At 42.2% G+C, this 26,134-nt stretch overlaps 1 protein-coding gene across 2 annotated transcripts in view; it reads left to right on the top strand.

Annotated features, from left to right (window-relative positions):
* LOC144604477 (solute carrier family 12 member 5-like) overlaps positions 1 to 26,134 on the top strand; it is a 640,130-nt gene that overhangs the window by 501,759 nt on the left and 112,237 nt on the right. For both annotated transcript variants that reach the window (XM_078418946.1, XM_078418947.1), the window contains exon 4: positions 17,890 to 18,036. In XM_078418946.1, the coding sequence (XP_078275072.1) occupies positions 17,890 to 18,036 (147 nt within the window). The remainder of the gene's footprint in view (positions 1 to 17,889; positions 18,037 to 26,134) is intronic.

Raw genomic sequence — 26,134 nt, 5'->3', positions numbered from 1 at the left:
GTTAAAAAAATTGTCCCTAGTGGGTGTAGGATAGTGTTAATGTGCGGGGATCGCTGGGCGGCACGGACCAGGTGGGCCGAAGGGCCTGTTTCTGCGTTGTATCTCTAAATCTAAATCTAAATCTACAACCTTTCGCACTTTTAGATAGCGGTAGAAATACACCAAAAATTGATTTCAAATCACAAACGATATTCAGCATCCACAGACATATATTAAATGCCTGATGTAACCTTTTATATAGTTCCCATTATGTGAGAGTGGGAGACTCTTGAGCAAGTGTAGATAGGAGGAACTGTAGGTGCTGTTTACAAAAAGACACAAAGTGCTGAAGTAACTCAACGGGTCCGTCTGTATCTTTGGACAACATGGATCAGCGACGATTTGGACCAGAGAAGTCCAAAGAAAGGTGCCAACCTGAAATATCACTTATCCATGTTCTTCAGAGATGCTGCCTGACCCGTTGAATTACTTTGTGCCTTTACTTGAGAAAGTGTCCTTCTCAAATGTCACCCACTCTAACACAATGTAAATCAAGTTTGCAAAAGCATGGGCTAAGTCCAACGTAAGTTTGTCTCAGTACCAAATTGCAGTTTAGTTTCAGGGAATTAGCTAATCGGCATTTTCTTGGAACACTAATTCAAATAATGTGAATTATTCATGATCCTAGTCTATTAAAGTGGTGCATTTCCTAAGTGAACAGTGGATTAAGACAATATAAAGATCTACAAACACTTCGTTTCCAGCTTATTAATATTTTTAAATGCTCCAGATGTTACATAACCTATCTTTCTTGAGATTAAAATTTGATGTACACACTAGAAATGCTTCAAAAGCATGCCCCAGAACTGTCAGTCATGCCACTTTCAATTTCAAGTGCTATAATTTATAAATATGCAGTTATATAACAGTCATTGTTTTCACCCACTGGAGGAATAGAAAGGTGATATATGCAGAACAGGAAAGGTAATGCTTGACTGGTTTTTAGCTTCCTCTTATTATCAGTCTACTTGACCGTTCTTGATAGGCATACTGACTTAGTTCACACTGCCTGTCTCTACCAACAGCATGATCCGTCATTCCATTTACTGAGCAATGTGAAAGGAGCCCTGCAAAATCAGTCTGACAACAACGTATTACTCTCAAGCAGTTCAGTAATGAAATGGGACGTTTCCTTATTTTTATGAACCAAATTTTCTTAAGGGTAAAAAATCCCAAGCATTTCCTCACTTGAGGACTGTACTTCAATATTCTGTGTTGCCACATTACAAAATCTGGGCTTACAGAGTTATAGAGTGTTAGAGTGTGGAAACAGGCCTTTCGGCCCAACTTGCCCACACCAGTCAACATGTCCCAACTACACTAGTCCCACCTGCCTGCATTTGGTCCATATCTCTCCAAACCTGTCCTATCCTAGTAACATTGTTTCCCTTTTGAATGAGCACTACATGTGAATTGTGACACTCAAGAATGAGTTAAAGATATTTACTCATGGGAATGTAAGAAATTAAACAACAGAATCGAGTAGCCGCAGTAAAACCGTAGAAATATTTGGGGAAGGGATGGGGTTATGTCAAAAACATGGCATTACCGACATCCCTAGGATTCAGAAGAAATTGCCATGGTGATCTTGCTAAAGGGGAAAAGGAAAGTGAATTAAATTATAACTATCTCTGGATAGACAGACATTAAATAGGCAAGACATAAAAGACAGGGTCTTAATGCCAGCAAATGGCATTGGTGTAGATGGGCAAATTACAGTGCCCTCCATAATGTTTGGGACAAAGACCCATCATTTATTTATTTGCCTCTGTACTCCACAATTTGAGATTTGTATGAGAAAAACTCTCATGCGGTTAGAGTGCACATTTTCAGATTTTATTAAAGGCCATTTTTATACATTTTGGTTTCATCATGGAGAAATTACTGCAGTGTTTATACATAGCCCCCCCCCCCCCCATTTCAGGGCACCGTAATGTTTGGGACGCAGCAATGTCATGTAAATGAAAGTAGTCATGTTTAGTATTTTGTTGCATATCCTTTGCATGCAATGACTGTCTGAAATCTGCAATTAATGGACATCACCAGTTGCTGGGTGTCTTCTCTGGTGCCAGGCCTGTATTGCAGCCATCTTTAGCTTATGCTTGTTTTGGGGACTAGTACCCTTCAGTTTTTTCTTCAGCATATAAAAGGCATGCTCAATTGGGTTCAGATCAGGTGATTGACTTGGCCACTCAAGAATTGACCATTTTTTAGCTTTGAAAAACTCCTTTGATGCTTTAGCAGTATGTTTGGGATCATTGTTTTGCTGCAGAATGAACCGTTGGCCTTTGAGTTTCGAGGCATTTGTTTGAACTTGAGCAGATAGGATGTGTCGATACACTCCAGGGCTTAAGAAGAAGAAGACTTAGAAAACAGTTTTTTTATTTGAAGCCTTCCAGGAATCACAGCCTCAAACTCAGTTTATCTGCAAGTGTATTTATATTGATGAGGATGAGAATCTTCAACACTGACAGGGAAAGCTGTTATTTGAAATTTGCCAGTCAGCTCCAGGACAGGTTGGCATCACTGAAGTGCCGGGGGGGATAAGGCAAGCCTTGTGAATCTTTCACAGTTTGCTCGGGGGGATGGAAAAGTTTCTCTTGGCCAACAATATTGCTGAAGATAGATGCAAAATGCTGGAGTAACTCAGTGGGTCAAGCAGCATCTCTGGAGAAAAGGAATAAGTGATGCTTCTGGTCGAGTGAGTCAGGCAAGAGGGAAACTAGAGATACGAAAAGGTACAAAGAACCCATGAATGAAAGGTATGAAGAGAACAATCCTGGTATTGCTGAGATGGAAGACCATGTGGATGATGTGCGAACGCTGAAATGCTGCAGTGAAATTGTGGGGAAAATGATTTTACTTGCAGAAATCAGTTAGGAAACTTACAATCACTAACCTATTAAGAATATAAGTACATAAAAAACAGGAGCAGGTCAATCTGCTTTTCAATAAGATCAAAGCTCTTCTTTTACTTCATTACTAAACTGACTAATCCTAGATCCCTTGATTCGTCAATATCTAAAAATCTGTCCATCTCTATTTTTAGTATATTCAATATCTGAGCCTCCACAGCCCTCTTAGGTAGAAAGTTCCAAGGATTCACTCTCTTCTGGGTGAAACTCAGTCGACTTGACCTGCACCCAGTGTGCCAGTGCTAAAAAGTTAAAGATATCATGTTTGTAGAGGTGGTACTGTAGTTGGAACAGTATTTGAACTTGTAACCATCTGAGAAAAAAAGGAGCTGTAAATTTGGGAACAGGAAATGGAAGAATTGTAAATGGTCATGCAGCCAGGCTAGAGACCTACCAAGGCTCCGTATTTTTGGAGAGGTTTTAGCGTGCGCACTGAGAAAAAAGATCCAAAATAAGCTGTTGGGTGCAAGAAGCCTCATTTTTGATCTGATTTGCAAGATCACAGCTTCAATGAGATGGCAGCCAAAAGTGCCAAAGTCTGCTTACTCTCACTTGCCAGAAATGTAATTGTAGTTTACAGTGAAAAGACAACACCCAATCATCATGTACTTGGTCCCTTAAGGACACTAAGTATTGCATATTAAAAGAAAGTGCGTGTAGAATACTGTTTCCAGTGCAACACCGACACAAAGAGGGAAGCACTTCAATGAGAATCTACAGACAAGGAATCTTTACAACAGCCTTTAATCTCTCCTGAACCAACACTGCAGATTACCATGGTGTGAAGTGACAAGGTTTTAATGTCACAGTGCTGATTAATGGCAAGTCACTGGTAATGTTGATTGACAGGGTTTCATTATGAATAGAAATACCACTGATAAAAAGTTCAATCACCCAATTTAAGAGCAAGCAGTCAGTCTTAAAACCGATCTGGGCACAGTTCAGAAGACATTCAGCTGAATACAATGCACACTTCATTACAAATGCCAATATCTTGAGTTACTACCAGATTCACCTACTATTCTTCAAAAGCTCTTGGCTAAGGATTGGCTCAGAAGATTAAAACATATTTGTAAGGAAACATCCAGATTCAAAAGTTACATTTACAGACATTTGAACATTAGATATAATTATATTTTCAAGCATGCTTACACGGGAATCATGGGATACAAGACACATTCATGGATCAAAGCTGGTCATACCAGTCTATTGAAAACTACAAATACTATCTGATCCCTCAATGAGCAAGGTAGAAGAAATGTCTCCTAATTAGAGAGTTAAAGAAAGATGAAGTCTTGGTGAAAGCAATTCATAGCAAGTGATTTTTTTTGGCTAATAAGTAATGTGTTTGACCAATGTTATGAATAAGTTCTGCTGTAGTCTTCAAAGTTAGATGCACAGTCTCTTGCCCAGAGTAGGTGAACAGCAAAGCTGTTTCCTAGCAGTCTTAATGCCTGGCTCTAAGATAAAGAGAAATGGGCTGGGAACAACCCTGTACCTGTGCAATGAGAGGAGCAGAATATATCTTCATTGGCGATTGATGCAAGGCATGGACTCTACAATTTGTCTATAGACCAGAAAGTGGAAAAGGGAAAAGAAAAGGAACTAGTAAGTGGTACGAAGCTTAGCACTTGGCCAATTACAGGACCAAAAGTTCACTGTCATTGGACAAGTGGTAAGCTTGGTACTGGATTTTGGAATTCCATCTTTTAACAACATTTAAATTCATACTCGATTTGCCTTGTGGTAATGTCCGAGAACTCAAAGATTAGGACAAAAGAGGAGGGATCAGACAGAGTGCTGAGACCAAAAACAAAGGAAGTATCAGACACACTACTGTGTTTTCTATATTATTACTAAAATAGATGAAGGGGAATCACATCAGTTCACATCCATGGGAAATAACTCCAAGTATTTTAGAGGCAAAGAATCACTTTGAAGTGTAGTGCATGTAGAAAAAGCTCCATTATCTACATTAAAAGATCCAGGAAACCACAATTATTGAGGAAGAATTTGGACAGGACGCAGGGTGAGCAATCTCTAAATAATTTCATAAGGACTCTGCCATTGATCTGAATGTGCAGATGGGACCTCGGCTGTTGACATCCTATGTGAGTTATAACAATTGAAACTCCATGATGTTCGATTGGAGTGTTGGTCTCAGTAATTCCTTTGAGCCTTTGCTGATTGAACACACAGCCTTTTGACTCAAAGGTGGGATCACGAGCAGCTGAACCAGCTTGATGCTTAATGCAACACAAGTTATGATAGGTGGCAGAAAGGATGCATTGAGAGAATAATACACAGCTTGCAAAGATACAGAGAAATACACAAAACTGCCTAGTATTGAAATAGATAATATATCAAATGATTGAGATGACATGAAATTTAAGAGCTGACACCTTGAGCTGTGATTTAATATTAAATTTTGAATGATTTGATTTTGCGAGTGACTACAATGTGATTTAGGTTTTCCAACAATGTGACCGGATGACTAAAATTTTTTACGTATTCTGTTGAGCAGTGATATTAGGATTTGTTTTCTTAATGGGTACACTGATTATTACAGTTACAGGTGGAAACACTTCCATATGTCTATTTCTTAGGTAAAACTAAGCAATATTCAAGAATTTCTCATTAAACACCAAAAGCCTGCTTGAGGTAACTTTTAGGAATCTCAATAAAATACATTTGCCTCGAAACTGAAAGGTAGGCTGTTTAGGAGCATCAATCTGCATATTTGAATGTGACTATCAAATATTTTTGCTGAGACCTTTACTTTGGGACCAGGAAATTTAGTGACGAATGAGGCCCAAACTATATATGATGCAACAGGACTTGAATTTGAAAAGGCTTTTCCATAGCATGGAAACAGGCCCTTTTGGGCCAACGTGTCTTTTTTGATGCTGTATGATTGTATGGCTCTATAATAAAGTGGACATTGCAAACTGAAATTGAGCAGGTCAAAGTCTGGGGCCTTATCCATAGAAAGGATGCCTGGACGTGGTGAAATGAAGGTTCAGGGAACAGAACATGGTTCATAAAACCAGGACATGTATGGTTGGTTCCAGGATCAGTAGGCAGAAGAGTCATATCAGAGTTAGAATGGGTTGAATGGATTTTGCTGAGAGGAAGCTGCCGAAGATCGCGTGGGGAAGAATGCCTGGTAGTGATCAGCACACTAGATCAGCAGTTGGCAGAGTGGTAGAGAACATACAAGGCATGAGTAGTAAGTTTGCAGACGACACAGAAGTAGGTGGCATCGTAGATAGCGAAGATGGTTATCAAAAATTGTAGCTGGACTTTGATCAGTTGGACACGTGGGCTGAGGGATGGTTGATGGAATTTAACACAGACAAGTGCGTGTTGTTGCATTTTGGGAGGTCAAACCAGGGCAGGACCTTCACAGTGAATGATCGGATGAGAGGGGATCTTATCGAAACGTATAAGATTATTAAGGGGTTTGACACGTTAGACGCAGGAAACATGTTCCCAATGTTGGGGGAGTCCAGAACAAGGGGTCACAGTTCAAGAATAAGGGGTAGGCCATTTAGAACTGAGATGAGGAAAATCCTTTTTCAGTCAGAGAGTTGTGAATCTGTGGAATTCTCTGCCTCAGAAGGCAGTGGAGGCCAATTCCCTGAATGCATTCAAGAGAGAGCTAGATAGAGCTCTTAAGGATAGCGGAGTCAGGGGGTATGGGGAGAAGGCAGGAAAGGGGTACTGATTGAGAATGATCAGCCATGATCACATTGAATGGCGGTGCTGGCTCTAAGGGCCGAATGGCCTCCTCCTGCACCTATTGTCTATTGTCTATTGTCTATAAAATGTTGGAAATACTCAGCCAGTCACACAGCAACTGCGGAGCGGGAAATAAAGTTGATGTTTCAGGTCAATGACTTTGCACCAGGAAAAGTAAAAAGTCAAAGATGCCTTTAGGTTACGGGGAAGCAGAAGGGCTGCAATAAAAATGTGCGATAAATTAGAAAACAAAGGAGACAAAGGATGATGGCTCCAGGATGAAGAGGATTGTGTAGACTTGTAAATCGCCAAACCTTATGTAGATGCTAATTCCCAGGAGAGTCCAGGAATCTTTAAGAGTTAATCTTCAGTGCAAGCAACCTCAAAAAATAGTGCAGAGATGTTAATGCAAGTGAATATTTATTTCTGTTTGATTTAAGTACATGTTGGAGGCAGGAGAAGGGCTGTTCAATTGGGTGAAGCAGTCATGGACAATAGGCTGGAAATCTGTCCCCGGACAGATGCACTGAATGTGCAACTGAACAGATTATGTCCATGGAATCGAACTATACAAGTAGGAGGCTATCCGGATGCCACTATGTTGCATACCTAAACAAAGGACGGTGCTCTAGTCCTGAAACCTATGAAGCCCCCAAGAAAGCAGTTAAAGAGAGAGCACATACAGGAAGTTTCAGGTAGCGACCGGCATTGTTCATATATTGATTTCTATCAAATTATATGAGGCTATAAATAACCCCCACAGCTGATTAAATGTCAGTGCTGCCAGCTAAGGGATTTAATCAAACCACAAAGCCAAACAAAATGAATGTTGAAGTTAGAGCTTTAAATTTAATTTTCTTTTCTAATCCAGGTCCCAGATTTTGTTGCAGCCAGGAAAGGGAAGGAGAGGACTATTCTCCTCAATTGAAAACAGCATTTAAAAAAAACCCTTTGTGATTCACTTGAATCACTGCAGACAATGCCTACATGTCACTCTATCTCTTTCTCATGGCGTGTTTGGGGACTGGTGTGCCTGTAAGAGAAAAAAATAAGCAAGCAGAAAAAGACTGCAGTCCTTTGGGTTCACTTTAGCTATTGCTTTTGTAATATATTTTAGTCAAAGGACAATTTAAGTTAGTGTTCTACATATTTGTATTCTATATTCTTTCATCTCAGATCAAAATACAGAGATAATATATTTTAAATTCATTAGGTTGGCAGATAGTGAAACTATGTTGCTCCTACTGAAGGATGTTCAAACAACAGCTGTACCGAGCATCCACAGTAGAAAGATCCTCCTTCCAAAAATGAAATAACACAATCTGTGCACTCCACATATAATGAAGAACCCAATAGATAAATGGGAGTGATTTATTGATACTAATCTCATCCCAGCCTTCAGAAGATCATTATAATTTGCAGCGAGTCAGACAGCCATCGACTGAACCTTTTGATGGGTTTGCTGCATGGTTAATCATTTCTCAGCATTGTTATTCTGCATTGTAAACATTCCCATGACTCATCCTAAGTGTTATCCTCCAACAGTACCCTATAACAATCGCATTGCATGTGTTAGAATTTATAACACAGAGAAAACTTCACAAGTATCCGCAGCTCACCAGATCAGCACAATCCACTCTTCCTTCCTCCCCCATGAAGTTCACTTAAATGAATAGTAACTCACTGTAATTTCAATACCCACATTGATCTTTATTTCATGACTCAGCTTGCCACCCACAACACCGCCCACTAACCCATTTTCATTCCCTCTCCTCACACACGCAGCAACTATCAAAAAACAAAAGGGTGGAAGAAATCAGCGGGTCAAGCAGCATCTGTGGAGGGAATAGATGGATGACATTTTGGGTTGGGACCCTTCTTCAGACTGATGGAGTAGTTGGAGAAAGCTGGAAAACGTATATCAGGCTGTTGTTCATTGACCACAAATCGGCGTTCAACACCATCATCCCCTCCACACCTGTTATCAAACTCAGGGTAATGGGGTTCTACTTATCTCTGTGCAACTGAACCCTTGGCTTCAATTATCAACAGACCCACGACACCACCCACTAGCCCACTTTTCATTCCCTCTCCAGCACGAATTGGCAATAATACTTCCTCCTCGATAACCATTAGTAGAAGAGTACTTCAGGGCTGTGCTCAGTCCCCTGCTCTACTCACTCTATACATAGGACTGGGTAGCCAGACACAGTTCTAATGCCATCTTTACATTTGCCGATGTCAACACTGTTGTTCAGCGAATAATGGGTAATGATGAGTCAGAATATCTGAGGGAAATTGAAAATCTGAAGGGCGGCACGGTAGCGCAGCGGTAGAGTTGCTGCTTTACAGCGAATGCAGCGCCGGAGACTCAGGTTCGATCCTGACTACGGGTGCTGCACTGTAAGGAGTTTGTACGTTCTCCCCGTGACCTGCGTGGGTTTTCTCCGAGATCTTCGGTTTCCTCCCACACTCCAAAGACGTACAGGTATGTAGGTTAATTGGCTGGGAAAATGTAAAAATTGTCCCTAGTGGGTGTAGGATAGTGTTAATGTACGGGGATCGTTGGGCGGCACGGACTTGGTGGGCCGAAAAGGCCTGTTTCCGGCTGTATATATATGATATGATATGATATGGTGCCTGAAGAACAGCCTTACTCTCATTAACAGCAAGACCAAGGAACTGATTGTTGACTTTAGAAAGGGAAAGCCAAAGATCCATTAACCTGTCCTCATTGACAGGTTGGCAGTGGAGAGTTTCAACAGCTTCAAGTTCCCAGGTGTACATATCTCTGAAGATCTGTTCTGGGACAAGCACATTGATGCAAATGTAAACGTAGGCCATCAATGCCGCTACTTCTTTAGAAAATTGAGGAGATTCGGTATGTCGATTAATCCCCTTTTGAACCTCTACAGGTGTACAGTAGAGAGCATATTAACAGGTTGCATCATGGCCTGGACAGCAACTTGAATGGCCATGAATAAAGGAGATTACAAAAGGTGGTGGTCACCGCCCGGTCCATTGCGGATACCCATGTCCCGTCCATAGACGGAATCTTTTGGAGACACTGCCTCAAAAGACACCCAGCATCATTAAAGACCCACAACACCCTGGCTATAGGAGTCTGAAAACAGTGAAAAATTAGCTTCTTCCGAACAACCATCAGACTCTTGAACACTACACAACACTAAGCAATGAACCGTGCACTGTCTTTGGTTGCACTAAGGACTTTGGAGGGTTTTTGCATTAGTATTGGGCTTATTTTACAGAGGTTTGGGGTTTATAATGCAATATCTATATGTATTGTGTTACAGGCATGTTACACTGCTCCAATTAAGAATTTCATTGTTCTGTTGTTGGCACATATGACAATTAAACATTCTTAACTTTTGACTTTTGACTTGACTCTTGAAAAGAGTTGGGATGAGGGCAAAACCTAGCAAGTGATAGGTGGATACAGGTGAGGGAGGAGTTATTGGCAGATTTGTCAAGTAAGTGACAAAGGCTAGAGGTGAAAAGGAGATAAAGAAAGGAGAGGTCAAATGTAACACTGAGGGAAGGGAAATGGGTGGAAAGGAATGGGGGTTAGGGGAAAGTGGGGATAAAATGAAAATATGGAACTCGGGGATGAAAGATGAGCATCTGAAAGAGAGGAATGAGTGAGACAACAAAGGTGGTGGAAGATGGTAGGAGAAATGTTTGAGTTTGAGTTTGATCAACACAGTACGAATCAGCCTGTTTGGCCCACCGAGTCCACGCTGACCGTCATCACCCGTTCACATTATTTCTGTTATCCTACTTTATCATCACTCCCTGCACACTCGAGGCAATTTACGGTGCCCATTTAACAAATGTGCATGCACTCTGTACACCAAGGCCTACTGGATCTCCTGTCGCATATCATTTTAACTCTACTTACCATTCTCATGCAGACCTTTCCGTCCTTGGTCTTTTCCATTGCCAGAGTGAATGGAAAATGGGAAAGGGGATGAATGGTGCAGGAATGAGAAAGGGAGAATGGTTAGCAACTGGAAGATACAGCAGGAATTGGTGGATAGAGTGAAAGTGTTTGGTTAAACTTCAGGACACCAACTGAAATAGACAAGGTGTGAAGAGATTCTGAACCTCACTTGGAAGGGCAGCCAGGTACCTGGATGAAGGGAGAGAGGTGTTACATTCCCTGCAGTCGAAGGAGAAAGTACATAGGATGGGGCAAGTTGGAAGGGAAGGGATTAGTGAACCAAGGAGTTGCAGAGGGAGCACTCGCCATGGAAAGCAGGAAATTGTGAGGACAGGAAGATGGTTGGGGTTTAGGTTGAGGCTTATTATTGTCACATATACCGAGGTGCAGTGAAAAGCTTTGTTTTGCATGCTATCGAAACTGATCAGATACAGTATATCATAGATGCATACAATCAGTTCAAACTTGTCCAGTAGATAGAACAAAGGTGAAGATACAGAGTGCAGAATGTAATTCTCTGCATGATAGTGCAACAGTTCCATAGAAATGTGTAATCAGGCTGCTTTAGACTTTAGACTTTAGAGATACAGCGTGGAAACAGGTCCTTCGCCTCACTGAGTCCGCGTCGACCAGCGATCACTCCATACACTAGCACTATCCTACACACTAAGGACAACCTACAACCTACAAACTGATATGTCTTTGGGGTGAGGGAGGAAACCGGGTGGAAAAAGCCCACATGGTCACAGGGAGAACATTCAAACTCCATACAGGCAGAACCCATAGTAAAGGAAGAACACAGGTCTCTGGCACTGTAAGGCAGCAACTCTACCGCTGCACCACTGGGTCACTCACATTACTCGAGGACAAAGCACTAGAAGTTACAAAATTAGCCAGCCTGACTTTATTCTGGTTGCCAATTTAAAACATAGTGGAAAGTTACCTCTAATTTAGAATTTAATTAGCATTTAGAGACCTAAATTATTGTCTGGTTTGGAAAATTGAAAAGCAGGGCAGAAGCAAATTGCTTTCCAAGCATTTCCACGTCATCTCACATGAACTGAGAAATTCAACCTGGCACTTCTGTCATGAACCATCCTTTTGAAATCAATGCAATTTCCATGTCAGGAAGGCATCTTATGATGTCATTCCTCATGCAGTACTCTGCTTCTGGATAACTAGAACCATATTATCCTGGGAAAGCTGAAAAAGTTTCCCAACTCGAAATGCCAAGTATCATTATCCTGCAGAGATGCTGCCTGACCTCTGAGTTTTTGAGCATTTTGAGTTTTACTCAAGGTTCCAGCATCTGCAGTTCTTTGTGTCTCCCATGAGAACATAGCCAATATCTCACATGCCCAATCTAACAGGCTGTTGGAAAAGTGAGAAACTGACTTGAATTATCCATCAGCCAAACAATAGCCCCACACAGAATGGATCTCCAGTTCAACCTATTGTGTCTATAAGCCGTTTCATGTTAGTATTCAGCAGACTAGACATACCAACAGGGACATTAAGGAGAATAGCAGGGAAAGAGTTATCAACAACACAAAAGGGTACAGATTTAAGGTGAAAGGGGAAAATTTAAAGGAGAGTTGCAAGGCAAGTTTTTTTCTAGACAGAGTGTATTTTCCTGGAATTTGCTACCAGTGGGGGTGTTAGAAGCAGATACAAGCAAAGCATTTAAGAGGCATTTGGACAGACACATGAATAAGCAGGGAATAAAGGGATACAGATGGCATTAGTTTAATTTATGGTTAGTGCTAATATGGTGGGATGAAGGGCCTGTTCCTGTGCTGTACATTTCAATGTTTCTAGGTTTCTATTTCCTTTGTTTATTAATTTCAACATATAATTAGTATCTCCAGTATAGGGTATCTGTGCTTGTAAGGGTAACCAAATATTTGGACAGTCATTCATAAATGCTGTATAAAGCCATGGAAAGTCTGATGTTCATATGTTGGAGAGTAGTGGTAGAACTGGAAGGCGGAAGCTGTCCATTCAAGTTCATGGTATCAGTTATGCCCCGCAGATGGAAAAAATCGTACCTGATTATAATGGTCCCATATATATCGCATCATGTTGGGAAGGAATTGATCAAATAATTGAACTGGGCAAGCAGTCTCTCTGCAACCTGCTTGATGCAACTGCAGACTGCAGGTTAGAAACATTTGGCAAATGTCCCCTGCTGTGACTTGGAAGAAACAAATGTTGTGAAAAATAAATACAGATGCTACCAGCCAATGAGCGTGATGCCCTTGTACAAACATGGTCTGCCTCAGTGTGCACAGCTCCTGGCTCAGCTTCTTTGGGAATTGTTGGCTCACAAGAGGGAATTGTGATATTTCCAAAGGCAAAGTCTCTTCCTCAACATGCAGGTGGTCAGGTAAGGAAAGATTTCAGGTGCATCTGTGTCTGACTACCAACCAACAGTAATCTGCTGACAACTACAGAGGGATGCCCACAGAGATTTCTCCACACAGCACAATGTAACAGTCCATAAAAAACATCCTAAGCTATCATATATAAAGCTGATTGTAAATTCATTTGCAGCAAAGTGATCCAATGGAGCAAAATTGGTGAATATCAAAGAGGCAATAAAGAATAGATGCCCACCCCACTTATTAGTGAATGGGTAAGAAGCAACTGCAAATGCTATGCTGCAGATGTAGCATATTGGTTCTGTACCCTCCCATACCTCCAGTATCCACCTCTCTGACTCTCAGTCTGATGAAGGGTCTCGACCCAAAACGTCACCTATTCCTTTTCTCCAGAGATGCTGCCTGACCCGCTGAGTTACTCCAGCATTTTGTATCTATGGGAACCATTTATTAATAAATAATAACTTATGTTTATGTATTACCTTAAACATGAAACCATTCCAAAGCTCTTCTCCAGAATATTAACAAGATAGGGCACTGCATGGATGAGACAGTACTAGGTTTTAAGTAGCACTGGTTGAGAAGAGCTAAACAATGTAGAGGGCCAGAGAGATTAAGGGAGAGAATTCTAGACCTGAGAGCCATCCAGCCACAAACACATCAAAGTCAGGTGGAATGTAGAATATTAAGAATGGGAATGAGACCAGAATAGGAGTAATGCAGAGATCTAAGCCACAGGTAGGTGTTTTTATGCAGGAAGGAAAGGATAAGGCCATGGAAGGATTTCAAACAAGAAAAGGAAATTAAAAATTGAGATATAACTAAGCTACGACCCACTGTAGACCCATATTTAAACACATATACAATGGGCAGCGTGGTCTAAGTTAAGGAACAGAATTTCCAATGGTTTTAGTTTAATGGAGGATTTAAGGTTCATGACCATCCAAGGGAGGAATGTAGCAGACAGGATAAGGTAACAATGGCATGGATGGTCACTAACACCAGGAAAAGGGCTTCCTTACCAGGATATAATTTCTGAAAATTTGTATGAGAGCTCCTTTAGGAGTTGTGCCCAAACTAATGTTTAAATGTGGTACAAAATGGACTCTTGATATTTTCTGTTCCACTGCCCCATACTACAGACTGGTAAAAGAACCATTTCTCTCAGAGCTACTGTTGGAATGGAGGAAAGTGGGAGAGTTGCTGGTTTAACTGAGAAATCATCCCTGTGGAGTTTGAGAGTTACTGTGGAGAAGGTGTCGTCACCAATGATAACAGATTGAAGTCTGTGGGTCAGAAATTTGAGGATCCAGTGGCAGAGAGAGGAACTAATTCCTACGTCCAGAAGTTTAGAAAAGAGTTTGGATGGGTTTATGGTGTTGAAGACAGAGCTGCAGTTGATGAATAGGAGTCTAACATAGGGGTCCCTCTTGTCTAGGTCTTCCAGAAATAGGTTTGGGGCCAGAGAGATGGCAGTCTGCTGCAGACCTGTACTGTCAGTGAGCAAACTGAATGGATCAAGGCTGGCTGGGAGGGTGGAGTTAATGTGCGCTATTACCAGTTTCTCAAAGCACTTCATGTCGGTGGATGTCAGAACCACTGGTCAGTTGTGCAGAAATAGAAATGGCTAAGAGCTTCAAGTTCCTTGGCAATATTATTACTAATGATCTGTCGTGGACCAACCGCATTGATGCGACTGCCAAGAAGGCACATCGGTGCCTCGACCTCCTGAGGAGACTGAAGAAATTCGGCATTCGTTTCTTGGAAACTTCTAGATACACCATACAAAGCATACTGCCAAGTTATATGATATTGTGGTTTTGAAACAGCTCTGTCCAAGATTGCAAGTGCAGAGTTGTAGATATAGCACAGACCTCCACACAGACGAGACTTCCCACCATTCACTCCATCTACACTTCATGCTGCCTTGGAAAAGCATCCAACATAATCAAAGATGTTCCAGTCCGGTCATTCCTTCTGTTCCCTGTTTCCATCCAGTAGAACATACAGATGCTTGAAAGCGCACACACCAGACTCAGGAACAGTTTATTCTCCTCTGTTATCAAGCTTCTGAATGGTCTTCCACAAGCTATGGTACTGTCCAATTCACCTCTACCCCATTGAGGACATTGGATTTTGTTTATGGAACTGCTGTGTTACAAGGTGCTAAAATGCTGAGAACTATATCCTGCACACTATATCTTCCCCTTTGCTCCCTGACTGAATGACTTTATCCCTGCTGGGGAACACTGCTCCCAACCAGTGAGAGGGTGCTGTAGTCCTCCTTGCTATCTGCCCTGAGATGTGATTCGTGTTATCAGTTACAATGGTTGAAATTGGACTGCAGGAGTATCATTTTCTTTTAGCTTGTAGTAGCATACAATTGAACCAACAGTAGGAGATGGGGGAGAATCGGTTCTGGTTGCTACAGTTGTGACTGACAACAGCGTGTGGTATTTTTTCAAGCTGGTGTTCATGTTTCAATAACACATATCAACGCCTTTCTGAAATGTCTTTCTTGTGCCAAACTTCAACTGTGAATGACAGTTAACTGCATAATTAAAAACAGAGGTAGTAATTTGTCATGGCCTTTTTAAGCCACAGAATTGTCTCTAAATGCTCAAATGGAAGGCCAATTGATCTGGCAGAAATTGCTACCACCTCCAGAATCAGATCACATTTGACATTACGTTCGGCGGTTTGACTTACTGACAGATAGGGGATGGAGCCCTTCAGCGCCTTTCAGCTTCACATGGTGGAAATGTAATAAGCCCATCATGTTTGCTTAAGGCTGCTCTCAAGGCTGGCAGCAGTTAGTGACAAACCTGTCATGGCTCTGGAAAAAGTAGTCACAGTTTGCACAGCACTGTCTGTGGTTAGTGCAAAGTAAATGGTGCTTGAAATGGTCTGTGGGACCCTTGCTTCTCTATTGAACTCAGGACTGTAGTCATTCGAGGCAGACACCACAACCTTAACAGTATCTCGAATATCATCACTCAGGTTGGACACAGATTGCTCTACTACCGATGATATTGTCAATTTGCACCAGGTTTAAGATCATAAATAGAGTTCAATAATTTGCCAATTTACCAAAGTTGTTTAGTGTAGAGATGCAGCGCGGAAACAGCCCCTTGGCCCACCAAGTCCGCACTGACCAGCAATCCCCACACACATTAATACTATCCAACACACACCAGGGACAATTGACACATACACCGAGCCAATTAATCTACATATCTGAACGTCTTTGTAGTGTGGGAGGAAACAGAATATCTCGGGGAAAACCCCATGCGGTTACGGGGAGAACATGCAAACTCCGCACAGACAGTTCGGGATCGAACCCAGGTCTCCGGCGCTGCAAGCGCTGTAATGCAGCAACTCTGCCGAAGGGCCAGCATGCCACCCATTACCTCTCAGTGGAAACATTTTATCTATCCACAGGGTAAAGATTTGATGTTTGTAGCCTAGCCTTAGAAAGTGGGAGCAAACTGAGGTGAATGAAGTCTGAGTATAGAACATAGAGCATAGAATGTACAGCACAGGAACAGGCTCTTTGGCCAATGATGTCTGGGCTGACCATGATGCCAAGTTAAACTGATCTCCTCTGCCTGCATGTGATTCATATTACACCAGTCCTTGTATATCCACCTGCCTATCCAAAAGCCTCTTAAACACCACTATTCTATCTGCTTCCACCACCATGCTTGGCTGCATGCCCAGCCCCTCATCACTTTCTGTATAGATAAAACTGCCCTGCACATCTCTTTTAAACTTTGCCCCTCTCACCTTAAAGCTAAGCCCTCTAATCATTGACACTTCTACCATGGGGAAAAAGGGACCAACTATTTACCCTATCTATACCTCCAATCATTTTATATACTTCTGTCAGGTCTCCCATCAACCTCTAACACCCCAGAGAAAACATTTGTCCAACCTCTTCTTATAGCTAATGTTCTCTTATCTAGACACCATTCTGGTAAACCTCTTCTGCACCCTCTCCATAGCCTCCATACCCTTCCTATAAAATGGCACGCAATACTCCAAATGTGGTCTAAAAATATGCTTTCTTTGCTCTTCTATCTACTTGTGTTGCCTCTTTCAGTGAACTATGTACTTGGACCCCACGATCCCTCTGTATATCAATGCTGTTAAGGGTCTAGCCTTTAACTGTATACTTCCTCCTTACATTTGACTACCCAAAGAGCAACACCTCACATTTGCTCAGATTAAACATCTGCCAGTACTCGACCTATCTCATGGTGTATTTTTTAACAGTCTTCTTCCAAAATGCCAAGTCACCATAGATCCCATGCATCTTAATCTTCTGGATCAAAATACCATGAGCAACTTTGTAAAAAGCCTCACTGAAATCCATACAAACAACATCCTCTGCCCTGCCCTCATCAATCACCTACTTACCTCATCAAAAAACTCACTCAAGTTAGTAAACCATGAGATTGGCACAAAATACTGGAGTAACTCAACGGGTCAGGCAGCATCTCTGGAGAAAGGGAATAGGTGACGTTTCGGGTCGTGACCCTTCTTCAGACAGAGGCTGAAAGTAAAAGATGACCTTACTTCAATAAAACATGACCTTGCTGACTGTCACTAATTGTTCCATTCTCTTCCAAATGTGAGTAAATCCTAGCCTGAAGAAACCTCTTCAATTGCTTCCCTTCTGAAACAAATGAAATGCCAAAGGAAGCAAAGTATGGCAAGGGAATTATGTGCAATGCCTCCACTGGAAACTAATGTCTTAATTAAGATTGACATTAATTACAGTCTTTATTTTGTATATTATAAAACATCTGGATCTAAGACTTTTTTTCTACTGTATTTTCGTTCTTTGCAGGCAACACGAATGGGTACAATCATGGGAGTCTACTTTCCCTGCCTGCAGAATATCTTCGGAGTCATATTGTTCTTACGTCTGACGTGGGTTGTGGGTGTCGGCGGGATCATGGAAACTTTCTTCATTGTCATCTTGTGCTGCTCCTGCGTAAGTAAGAATTCTCTTTCCACCTGCTCAGCTGTGAGATTTAACTCATATTATATGGCATTGCACCAGGTAGATGCATTTAAATCCCACTGTTATTGCAGAGTGAATTGCCGACCTTAACTCCTCTTCCACTTTACAAATGCAACGCAAAAGAAGTGCATTTGTTGTAAACTGACGTTGGTGTAACATAGTTATATCTAGATATGGAACAGCATCGTGGCAATTTGTGGCCAAATGTTCAAGACATCAATTATATTAAATCTATCTGATTCACTCAACCAATGGGCAACTGGAAAGGTTTGTAAAATTCTGCACTAGAAGGTGAGTAAAAATGAAGTCCCCAAAATCCCAGAATCAATCTGCAATCAGCACTGCCAGGATTCCTTCCAAATCCACAACTCCCTGTCATTGAGAATGCTTTAGATTCATATGTGAACAAAATAAACTAGACAAAAAAGCGGAGTATATGTAGTGCCCAAGGAAATTACCCAGGTGCAAAACTGGGCATTTAGAAGAACATAAAGAGGAAATCCAAGGCGTTATAATTGAACTCCTTCCAAAGAACGATGATAAAGAAGTGGGAATAAAATTGTTATCATCTTTCTGGCAAGCTTCTGCCATTAGCCCTGACACTAGAGGTGGTTCAAATGAATTGGATAGCACCCACATGTTCACTGAAAAGGCTTGGCCAATTCAGAGGGTGGGATGAGGAGGTGGAATCTTATGTGTTAAGTGGAATACCCCTAGTTATTTAAAAGCCTGACCTGTCATTTCCAGTGAAACAGCACTTAGAAAGAGATTGAAATGGAGGAGGCTATAAGATATGATATTGTCGAGTACAGCAGTTACATTGTTCTATGTTCAGTGTGGGGTCAGTTCTACAAAATAGGCATTAGCTTTCAGTGCACGTTTCAAACTTAAAACCCAATGTGTTTATTGTGCTGTGGATAAAATTAACACTCCTTCTGGGGTCTTCTTCCACCTTAATCTGAAGGGCGTGTGACAGCCTTTGACTTAATGAATGTGGCATCAAGAAGCCCGGGTAGATTTGGAAGTGAATGGGCCTCACGAGGAGTAGTGCAAAGTAAGATGATGTGTTTGTTGCAGGTCAGTCCTCTCAGCCCAGAATTTGCTGCAGGAGTTCCTCAGATCAGTCTTGGACCCGGCCTTTATCGTTATAAAGTCAGAAGTGGGAACGTTCAATTCTATTCACAACTACCTGGAAAAAGAAAGTTCCATGAAAGGTCCATGCCTTCATGCAGCTCGCCATCTCTAGCATTCAGATGTGCATTGATAAATAATAAGTAACAACTGAACCACACGTCAGAAAGTGACCACTTCCAATAAGAGAGACCTTCATCACTTACCTCCTGGGAGTCACCACTGACCAAAATATCAGTTGGAACCAGCCACATAGATATTGTGATTGGAGACACAGAAACTGCAGATGTTGGGATCTTGTGCAAAAAGCAAAATGCTGGAATATCTCAGCGGGTCAGGCAGCATCTGTGGAAGGAATGAGCAGACAACATTTCAGGTCGTGACCTTTATCCGGTCTGATTGGAATAGGGGGGAGAAAGCTGAAACAGAGTTGGGGGGTGGGGGGTGAAAAAATCTGGCAAGTGATAAGTGGATACTGGTGAGGTGAGGTGAGGGTTTGATTGGCAAATGAGTGAAGTTGGTGACAAAAGCTAGACGTGAAAAGGACACAAAAGGGTGTCGGGTCGGGAGAGGAGAGGAGTGAAATGTAAAGCTAGAGGGAGGGATATGGATGAAAGAGGATAGGGAGGAGGGGTAAGAGAGGGGATAAAAAGGAATGAGAGATGCGGGGATGGGAATGAGTTTTTGCAAGGATGCTATCCCTTCCTCTCAATTTCTCCGTCTCTGCCGCATCTGCTACCAAGGGGAGGCTTTCTACTCCAGGACACCTGAGATGTCCTCTTTCTTTAGTAAATGTGATGCCCACTACTGTTATAGATAGAGCCCTCACCTGTGTCTCCTCTGTGTCTCACAATTCTCCTCTCATTCCCCCCCGTCAGATGGAATGTTAGAGGTCCTCTGGTCCTCACTTTTCACGCCACTACCCTTCGTATCCAATACATCATGCTCCGATATTTCCACCACCTTCAATATGATCTCACCACCAGTCCACATCTTCCCAGACTCATTCCTTTTTCACTTTCCATAGAAACCACTCCCTCTGCAACTCCTTGGTTCACTCACCCATTTTCATCCATCCCCTAATGCTTTCCCTCTGCAACCTCCCCTTTCTCCCTTCCATCTAAGGACCCCAGCAGCCCTTCAAGATACAACGGTTCATGTTCAGCTTTTCTGCTGCATTCAGTACTCCCGATGTAGTCTCCTTTACAGCGAAACAAGACCAAGTGGCCGTTTCACCAAACACATGTGCTGTGTCCACCAAGGCCTGTTGGATCTCTTGATTTTTAACCATTTTAACCCCTTTCCATTCTCATACTCACCTTTCTGTCCTTGGCCTCCTCCATTGCCAGAGTGAAGCAACACGCAAACTGGAGGAACAGCACTTCCTATTCCGCTTGGGTAGCTGCCAACTCAATGGTATAAACATTGAATTCTCAAATTACAAGAAATACACCCTGAACTTTCCAGCACCTCCCCCTCCCCCCACCCCCACACCCATCCCCACCTCTCTTTTCCAGTCACCCCCTCCCTACTCCATCATTCTGAAGAAGGGTTCCAACACAAAACAGCGTTTGTCATTCCCTCCACTGAGTTCCTCCAGCATCTGCGGTTTATTGTGTCTCCAATCACACTGAATTTTTGGTCACAAAGTATGAATTCCTTGTCAGACTTCATCTTTTGGGAGGGAGACTGGAAAAGGTATAGTCGTAGGTTTATAAGTTTTACGTTGTAGTTCCCTATGGAGGCAAAGCACATTTACTAATTTGTTTTCTCTATATCTACACCAACATGCTCTAGCTTTCTCCCATTTTGCCACTTATTACATGCAAAAGTAATGAGTCCGGATCGTGATATATGGCCAGGCCTGTGTGTTTCTGGGCTCCTCTGTTCTAGGGCCCCTTGGGCTTAGAGACATCATAAATGGTCCCTCATAATTGAACAGTGACCTCTGTCAGACTCGATTAGGGCCATTCGAATAACAAGCTGCTGCCCGCTGAAGGGCTCCAATATTCTACCATTCACAAAAAAAAACTACTGAAGATAATACCGAGAAATTCAGTGCATGGGGAATTGAGTAGGGCAGAGGATTGGATATGGCACATGATGAGAAGGGAGGCCAAGGACTCCAGCTCTGAAAATGTGGTAGAGCTGGGACAATCTTAAATGATAGAAACTTAAAGCTGCCTAACTTGAGAAATGTGGATGCCTTGGATTTCAAGTAGAGTAACCAGAGTAGTGTGCAGTCCTTTCAATTATCATCATATGGCCTACTGCAGCAGGGATTTATTGCAGTGTTTTTGCATGCATGCATTAGAATTTTGCACATCTTACAACAAATGAATGGTGCTAGTTTTCGGCTGCTGTTGCTCTTGCCAAATGATCTGTTAATGTTAGTGTTTCACACGAGTGGAAGTTCTGGCAACATTTCTGGCCCTCTGCCTTCTAATCCATTCATCCAAGGTTACCACTGGCATAGACTATGTGCTCAAAAGTGTGGCCATCTTCCAAAGGGAGAAATTTGCCCATCTGTAATGGAGCATATACTGTAGTTATGTGCCTTTATTTGCAGGCTTGGTCTCATGTTTGGTTGCTCCAATTTTAATAGTCTAGAATCTTTGCATTAGGTATGAAGAAAAATATTTGCTGATGTACAAACCAAAACAAATCTCTTCAGAAGACAGATCAAAAGCCTTTGGCAGACTGCCAAACTCTCTCATGTTATCTCTTTAATAACAGTCATTGGAGACCAAAATTGATTTTCAATTAAGTGTGCCTCCACTTCTAACTGTACCTCATTCTTATGATAATCTAATTAAAGGCTCCTAATCATACTCCAGTTCTCAGATTATGTGGACGGGTGGCCAGAATTTATTGACGAGCGAGGTTTTCCATGCCTCAAGTAAATCAAAATTTGTATCAATAATGTCATGAAATATTTCATGCTATACCCTCCTTGGTGCTTTCCCAAAAGCTGAGGAAATTTTAACTGGAGCAATTTTGATGTGCTTTTTACGCTTTCATCATCCATTTCTTTCGATATATATGCTGAAAAATTGGATTTCATACATTTTTGCAGGTTTCCCTGCAGAACAAAATTAGCCTGTATCTAGTTTGGAATGGCTGAAGGTTTGTCCACACAGAAAAACAAGTGCTGCATTGGACTGCATGATACCCTTGGTGCATCACACAATTCCATGTTACTCCAACATTTTAACAACTCTTAAAGGCATTTGATTCATGGAAACAAGACAACACCTGTCTTGTGTAGGGCAGAACCTACACAGTAAATGGTAGGCCTCTGGGTAGTGTTGTAGAGCAGAGGGATCTAGGAGTAGAGGTGCATGTTCCTTGAAGAGCGAGTCACAGGTAGATAAAGTGGTCAAAAAGGCTTTTGGCACTTTGGCCTTCATCAGTCAGAGTATTGAGTAGAGAAGTTGGGAGGTCATGTTGCAGTTGTATAAGACGTTGGTGAGACCCATTTAGAATATTGTGTTCAGTTCTGGGCACTATGTTTTCGGAAAAATATTGTCAAGCATGAAAGGGTTCAGAAAATATTTACAAGGATGTTGCCAGGACTAGAGGGTGTGAGGGTGTGAGCTATAGGGAGAGGTTGAGTAGGCTGTGTCTCTAGTCCATAGAGCACAGGAGGATGAGGGGAGATCTTATAGAGGTATACAAAATCATGAGAGGAATAGATCGGGTAGATGCACAGTCTTTTGCCCAGAGTAGGGGAATCGAGGACCAGAGAACATAGGTTCAGGGTGAAGGGGAAAAGATTTAATAGTAATCCGAGGGGTAACCTTTTTCACACACAGGGTGGGAGGTATATGGAACAAGCTGCTGGATGAGGTAGTTGAGGCTGGGACTATCCCATCATTTAAGAAACAGTTAGACCGGTACATGGATAGGACATGTTTGGAGGGATATGGACCAAGCACAGGCAAGTGGAACTAGTTTAGCTGGGCCTATTTCCATGCTATTTCACTCTATGACTCTATGACTATAACACAAGGATATATTTTCTGCCAAGGAAGTGCAAGAGGTGGGAAGGCAGAAGGAGAATGTTTCCACAATCACTCAATGGGACATCCATGTCCTAGAGAATGAGTCAATGGCTAGGAGGATTTGGTGCATTGAGGAGAGCCCCCACCCCTCACCATCTGCACACCAGGGTCAACACCGGCAGAGTGGACATCCAAACAGAACGGATTATATTTCTGATTTAAAGTCAGAGTTCTTTGAGCAAAGTTCCATTCAGAAAAGGCAGAAGTGGTGCAGCAAGATTTTAAAATAAATGAATCAGAGATTCCCATTCATGTTTAATAATCAGAGCAGGTGGACCTGCACAGCATATTGTGAAGGGATTTTACGCATCACATGAGCTCCCCTGGTTAAGTATTGTTGGACTATGTTGGAGCACTGTGAAGTGATCACTTGGGGGATTTAATTTTGACACCACTTTCGCTTGAGGTTACGATTGCTCAGCAAGGACTACACCCAGGCACCCTGGCAGCTGCTCCTGGTTCTACCTGATACCTCATCCCCCATGCTTTATGCCCAGCTGCTAACAACGGCTTACTGGATCGTGCAGCATACAAAACGTAATGATGAAACCTCTGCAGGCATCTGCGGATTGATGTAGCAGGCAAAAATCTCATCTTATTGAGATCAATGATATTTTCTGTCATTTGTGTGTCTTTCACATTTGAGCTCAGCTGCTGTGGTCGGAGAGGAAAATAGAGAGCCGCCATCGTCCACTAATCTTCATCCCTTCCGAAAGTATCTGACAGTGCAGACACCTTCAGGTTGAAGGAATCGTGCAAAAATAAATTAGCTTTCTTACCAGTATCCTGCCCCAGACCAACATTGCCAGCAAGGGGGCCTAATTGCAGTCGTCTGGTTTCGATCAGTGAGGGTGATCGTTCACACCTCTGTCAACACACCTCTAAAAACTACCACTCTATTTGGAGTTCTGCCATGCCGTGAGATTACCCAGAGGACAACAACAGCAACTCAAGTATGTTCTCAGTCTTCTTGAGTAACAGGAATATGCCATGAATACCCAAAGTAGAGGTGGAGTGTTCCAGTTGGCAATGGGAACCTCGAACCTTTTCATTGGGAACATGCAGAAACCAGGTGAAAGCAGTGCAGGGAGTACACTTTCCCTCATGCTTACCACCCACGCTCCCTTGACCAGCACCTCCTATCCCAACAGTGCCGGGTCTGTGGGTCCCACAATAGACTCATTAGACACCACTACAACCACAGAACTGAAGTGTAAACAAACCATCTGATTCTGAGCGATGTCAAAGTAAAAGCTATTATAAGGACATTATAATTGTTAGTCAAGACAAGTTCAGCTATGATAGGGTTAGCGTTCAAGATTTGCCAAAGGGGTAATGTCAGAAAAAATATTGTTTACTGTAACATGGATAGACATTACAAAATTATGAATAATGTAAGAGTCCCCAATGCACAGCAATAGGTCAGTTGGCTGAAATTGTGCTATCTCACCTAACCTCAGCTAAATTTATTACCAGAACCTTCTATTCCTATTTCTTTCATATTTTTATCCAGTTCCCTTTAAATATATCTACAATTGATATCGGTCATCTTGAGATGATATATTATACATTCAGAATAAGAAGCTTCTGAATTTTCTACTCAATTTATTGAGAACCATTTAATATTTATGAGTCTCTGGTTTTGGGCTCATGCAGTCAATGAAACTGTGGAATAGAAAATTAGTAGTCTGCTTCCAACTGATGCCAATGGAAAAATGGGTTATTCTGCCATTTATAAAAAACCTATTAGGTTTGCAGCTGTGGTACCTTGTGTCAATGTATTCACAGTATAAATCATTCCATAACATGAGTGTACAGGCACTACAGTTTATAAAAAGTTGAGAGAAAGACTTAATGAAAAATATTACTTTCCATCAAATAGTGAAGTCACAAGATACTGAGCAAAATGACCCCATACCCAAGAGGAAATTAAAGAAACCTAAAGACTACCACACGCAAACAGTGCTGCTGTTGTTCTGGGTTCAATTCTGATATCAGATTTCTTCTGAGTGCTCTGGTTTCTTCGCACATTGCTTGGACGTGCTGGTTGGTAGGTTTATTGGCCACTATAAATCTACCCTGTTGTGGGGCAACGACACTTGTGTTAAAGTTATTGGGTCTTACTTGTGTTAAAGTTATTCCTTTACATCATCCTTACTGGTGAATCTGGACCTGTGCCAGGTGTGAGTCTGGGAAGGGAGAGGGGACTCGCAGGGTACAGTGCTCCAGGATCAGATTGGTGGCAGTGATCAGATTGGTGGAGCTTGGTGTGTGCTTTGGGGAAAGTGGGGCAAAGCCAGGTCAATAAATTGATTAGAGAGGTTCGTCCTGCTTTGCGATCCAATTTGCCTGGAGCATGCAAAACACTTTTTTTTTCACGTGCTACTTGTGATATTAATAAACCAATACCAACCAATACCAATCGCGAACCCGAGGTCTGCTCAGGGAGGTCACTAGGTCACATTGAGGTATGTAGCATGAAAGCCCACACAAACACATCAAACACATCATAAAGACAGCCTTCTTCCACCTCAAAAACATTGCCCGTCTCCGTCCATCCCTCTCCTCCACAGCTGCAGAAACCCTCATCCACGCCTTCATCATCTCCCGTCTGGACTACTGCAACAGCCTCCTCTATGGCGCACCCTCAAAAATCATCAGTAAACTTCAATACATTCAAAACTCCGCTGCCCGTCTACTCACCCACTCCCCGATCCGTGACCATATCACCCCCGTCCTTTACAAACTCCACTGGCTCCCCATCCCCCAGAGAATCCAGTACAAAATCCTCCTCATGACCTACAAAGCCCTCCATAACCTGGCCCCATCCTACCTGACCGACCTCCTCCACAGGCACACTCCCACCTGCACCC

Source organism: Rhinoraja longicauda, chromosome 22 (genome assembly GCF_053455715.1).
Source record: "Rhinoraja longicauda isolate Sanriku21f chromosome 22, sRhiLon1.1, whole genome shotgun sequence".
Lineage (NCBI taxonomy): Eukaryota > Metazoa > Chordata > Chondrichthyes > Rajiformes > Arhynchobatidae > Rhinoraja > Rhinoraja longicauda.
The sequence above is the reverse complement of the archived record's forward strand: the minus strand, read 5'-3'. Positions and strand labels throughout refer to the sequence as shown.